This window comes from Cyprinodon variegatus, unplaced genomic scaffold, assembly GCF_000732505.1.
Source record: "Cyprinodon variegatus isolate N-32 unplaced genomic scaffold, C_variegatus-1.0 Scaffold759, whole genome shotgun sequence".
NCBI lineage: Eukaryota > Metazoa > Chordata > Actinopteri > Cyprinodontiformes > Cyprinodontidae > Cyprinodon > Cyprinodon variegatus.
Genome location: NW_015151212.1, coordinates 118,867 through 123,828, shown reverse-complemented (window position 1 = coordinate 123,828; position 4,962 = coordinate 118,867). Strand labels below are relative to the sequence as shown.

General features: G+C 41.1%; 1 protein-coding gene across 1 annotated transcript in view; it reads right to left on the bottom strand.

The window, feature by feature from the left end:
• Nucleotides 1–4,962, bottom strand: part of slc6a4 (solute carrier family 6 (neurotransmitter transporter), member 4) — a 33,419-nt gene that overhangs the window by 20,957 nt on the left and 7,500 nt on the right. The window contains exons 2-5 of the mRNA XM_015395754.1: nt 4,378–4,512; nt 3,820–4,042; nt 2,923–3,061; nt 587–721 (exon numbers count right to left, since the gene is read on the bottom strand). Of these exons, the coding sequence (XP_015251240.1) occupies nt 587–721; nt 2,923–3,061; nt 3,820–4,042; nt 4,378–4,512 (632 nt within the window). The remainder of the gene's footprint in view (nt 1–586; nt 722–2,922; nt 3,062–3,819; nt 4,043–4,377; nt 4,513–4,962) is intronic.

Sequence of the window (4,962 nt, the reverse complement as noted above, 5' to 3'; positions counted from 1 at the left end):
AAAGTCAGAATTCTGACTTTTTTCCCATACTATACTGAAATAAAATAAAACTATCTGTTAACTTTTTTTTTTTTTCAGTGGCCCTAATCCTCTTCCGTACAATACTGACTGGTCAAAAATGTTTAAATATTTTCTTCTGGATACAACACCAATGTTTACACAAGGACCCCACATTAATATGAACAGAAGGTTTAAGTCATGTGAGGTGAAGTTTAGCTGCTTCCAGATCCTTGCAGCTGAGAAATTACCTTTTCTTAGAGTTACAATTCTCAGATTCAAGCAGAAATAAAAGCACAAAAAAGCAAAACAAGGGTGAACATTAGTGCCAACCTAAGGAAGCCACATAGGAGTTATTACTTTCCTTCTGGACAGGCAAATTAAATGTGCACTACGCTAACCAAATGTTAGCATCAGACCTGGCAAGTAGCTGGCGGTAAAAGAGTACGAATATAAGTGAGCCACTTCCTGGCAGGGAGGAGCCAAACTTGCAGTTACGACTTTTAAAAACATTAGCCATGCAGATAATTGGGGAGTAAGAAGGATATGAGATGGTTATGTTTAAAGGGAACCATAGAGTCCAGCTGACCGTAGTGCTAAGCAGTTTCTCCCAATCAGGCTTGAGATAAAAGACCACGCCCCTCCAGGCCCCTGGCAGTGTGGCCCCTCGGATGAGAAGGACCAGGAGGACCAGGTAAGGAAATGTCGCTGTCACCCATACCACCTACAACATGTGGACAAAACAACAAATCAGACAGATCAACATTTATCTGTTCGGACATTTTAATTACTTTTAAAGCAACACTGTGTAGATTTCAACCCAAGTATTAGCTTCGTTTGAGATGTAATAAATGATCTGGTATAATGGGGCGTCCTGATGCTCTGTGCTAAACTTCTTAAAAACTCAGCTATCTTTAGAGGGTCGGATCCATAACTGAATGAGTCATGTGACCCAGAGCGCCGCTTTACGGCATTCTGATTCATTTACCTTAAACACAACAACTAACTCAGCTAAAAATGGCAACTAAACCTTACCTTACCTCATCAGACCTGTTTCTGGTTCACTGATGTTGGATTTAATCTAGAGAGGCGTCGTCTTTGTAAAGAGCTTCATAGCCTCCGTCCAAAGTGCTATCAGATTCCAAAGCAACCAGGAAAACTACATCATTTTGCTACAGATCAGACATTTTGAATTGAAAAAGCTCCCTGGATGAGAAGCGAAACGTCTCCAAACTTGGAAACAAAGTCCAGTGGATAAAACAGACTATGACCTCGATGACTGACAATCCTCACCAGCATACAGCCACGTTATGCCAATTGCTTTAAAGGAAAAGTCCGGTCAAATTCAGAATTCAAACTTCTAAAAGTGCTTTAAATATGAAATTATTTCATACTGTTCAATAAATGATCTGTGTTTTTAATTAAGAGTTATTTTCATGTGAATGTGCTTTACTGGAGGCATCCATGTTTGTCAAAGAACACTACTGCCACCTACTGGTTAGTGACGTCACGGTGCGGTATCGGCTGTTGATCAAGTCCCAGTGCTGTATCTGGTGTTTGTCACAACGCGCTATTATCCAAGTCATCTTGAAAACATTCTTCTTCCAAATGTTGGCTACATATTACGGGTTTTTTCTCTGGCCAGAAGTTCGATGGCAAATCCTCCCTCTTCAAGTTGGCGATCCAACGACCAACCCGTCCGTGGAGGATCAGGAATCAGGTTAAATATCTACTTTTTTTTTCACTTTTACCCGATGTATTCCAGCATCCAGCTGCCATGCACGTGGGCATTGTCAGTTTCACTATAGCTCTGGTGAATTTCAATGGTGAAGTCCTCTGGAAATCTTCAATAATTGTTGTTGATTGCAGATGTGTCTAGTAGTTCCCATTGATTTAGCTTGGAAAGCGGGGAGAATGGCGCTACACTGCAAAAGTGATCTCAAAATGAGTAAAAATGTCTTAAATTAGGGGTATTTACCCTTAATTTGAGCAGGTAAATAAGATGATTTGCCAGTGGAATTAGTATTTTTACTCTTGAAATAAGGTATCTAGATAAAATGCACTTGAAATAAGACAATGCAATTGTTTTTTCTTATTTTAAGTATAAATTGTCTTGTTCCATTGGCAAAGAGTCTCACTTAAATCCCTAATTCAAGAAAAAATGCCCTTATTTTAAGAAGAAATGACTTATTTCATTTTTTTGTAGTGTAGGCTTACCGCACCGTGACGTCACTGCCGGAAGATGTTAATATATTTGGGCAAAAATGGCCGCTCCCCGACTCAGTGGTCGCAATGAAAATTATTATTTTCATTTTTTTTAACCGTGTACATATTAGTTTTATAGATAATGGATAGATAATAGATGGATAGATGCTATAGATAATGATCCATTGGTTATTCCTTCCTAACTGGACTTTTTCATTAAGGGATGCTAGCTTAGAAGTACTGGTCTAGCGCCCCTAGTGGCTAAAAGTTACACAGTGTTGCTTTAAAGCTACGTAAATGTTGCGAAAATCCAACATTATATATTAATGTCTCTATAAACCTGGTTTTACATGGTTGTAGATTGGACAACAGAAACATAAAAAATAATTCATTTTTTGAATAAGAGATTAACAAGCAAACAAATGAATAATATTTGAAAAAAGAAGAGAAAAGCACAAAGACTACAGGAGAAAACAACTGAAGCGAACCTTCAGACGACCCTCGTTTCAATGCCAACACTTTAATTCAGTGTTTCACTAAACCTAAGAAAGTTTTGATTTATCATCCCAATGTTTTCAGGCTGGTTTTCAACAGCCTGTTGATGAAGGATGACAAGGGTAACGCGATAACAGAGTTTCCGTGTCTCCTCTTCCATCCACACATTCATCCATCGAATCTAACTGACAATCCCATCAGCCACGCAGGCGCCCCGTCCGTTACCTTTCCAGACGTCTTCACTCCCTTCCAGATGCTGAAGTAGACGATGGTGAAGATGAAGAGCAAACAGAGGGCCAGCTGCCAGCTGATGGATCCCAGCTGGTGCAGACCTGGGGAAAGGTGGACCTGAAGCACGTGGCGCCTGGAAGGACATGGCAAGAGAAACGGGACTTAAATAAGAAAAGAGGAAACAAGATGGCATAAAGGGAATCATCTTGGAGGGGCAATGCAAATAAATCTGTTTGATATAATCAAATACGGATGGACAAGAAGGAAGCCGACTTCTAGAGATAAAATTAGCAACAATAAAAGTTCATCTGAGTGCACCGCAGTTCGCCTTGGCAGTCCCAGACACTTCAAGCCATGAAGCCAAAAAAAAAAAAGGTATTTTTGAGGAAAAAGGAGGAGAAACTAAGTGTAAGAGTGACATCCGGTCACAGGTTAAGCACACGGGACATGGATGATAATGCAGCTGTGGGATTTGAGCTGAAAACAGGAAATTCTGGCGCCAGACGGACTTGTGGAATTTGTTACTTTGAAACCCTGCATTAGGAAAAGTCAACCATGAACGACCTGAATCTGCCCCCGGATGGAGGGCTCCAGGAGGCGGCGCAGGGAGGCCCTGACAGGAGAACATCAACAAAACCTCTGATTAAAAACATTTGAATAGAAAAGACTGACTCAAGGTAATCATCATTAGACCACGGTGAAATGCTGTTAGCATCTTCCTGCAGGGTACCTCAACCGGAGGGAGAATTGGATTTTTTTTCTTACATGCTTCTAATTTCATCAGAGGTCCAAAACACAAGAACAGACCACCGTGATCACTTTCCTGGACGCCATCCTCGATGCTTTCGCTCTCTCTCTGCACATCTTAACATCCGACTTACATGCACTTACGTATAGAACTCCTCGGCGGGGGACGTGGACGAGTTGGACCAGGACACGTTCTGGTCCGACGACAAGTAGCGGTTGCAGTTCGCCGTGTTCCAGCTGTTGGTGCAGGTGGTCCAGGGCAGGGTGGGTCGGAAAGAGGACAGCAGGTAGTAGAGCGCCCAGGCCATGATGGTGTTGTAGTAGAAGGCGATGTAAAGGGCGATGATGCAGATGGCAAAGCCGATTCCTGATTGAGTTGGAAAAAAGAAAAGGATTTCATAAAGGGAAGAAAAAGTCAATCAGAGTCGACATGAAGAGATGAGAACAAATTATTCAAGTCCTTGTTTGGTGATAGGGTGGCATTTCCAAACAGCACACATTTACATAGCGTCCGATTTATGAGCCAATAGCATTTGGCGTGAAAATGTGACAATTTCCATAACAGAGAGTCGGTACATCTCACAAGGTGTACTGAGGAATAAACCGAAGAGGAGGGGGGGCAAAGAGGTTAAGTGGTCCTGGCTCTTCTTCCTCTTTATGTCTGAGCGGTTTAGCTAGCTGCCACCCCGCGCCTTCAGCTACCTTTGAAGATGGGGCAGATGTGCTTCCAGATGGAGATGCAGCCGCTGCTGTGGAACTGGCCCAGAGCGAGCTCCATGTAGAACAGAGGGACTCCTCCAAACACAGCCATCAACAGGTAGGGCAGCAGAAAGGCACCTGTGACCAAAACACACAGTTATTCTCATTTAAAAAGACTAAATATAAGAAAATCTTCCCACACGCCGTCTCTTCCTTTCAATAACGCCACGAGATTTCAGCAGAATAGACGGAAATATCTGTCAGTATTTAACCCTTTATAGGGCATTCAGTGAAAGACATCTACACTGGAAAAAATCAAAATCTACATAAGTCATTTTTTCTTAAAATTAGTGAATTTTTCTTGGATTGAGGAGGCAAAAAAGACATTTTGCCAATGGAACAAGACAATTTACACTTAAAATAAGAAAACATCATTTAATTGTCTTATTTCAAGTGCATATTATCTAATTATCTTATTTTATGAGGAAAAATACTCATTCCATTGGCAAACTATCTAATATACCTACTCAAATTAAGGGTAAATACAGTTAATTTAATACATTTTTACTTTTTTCTAGATCTTTTTTC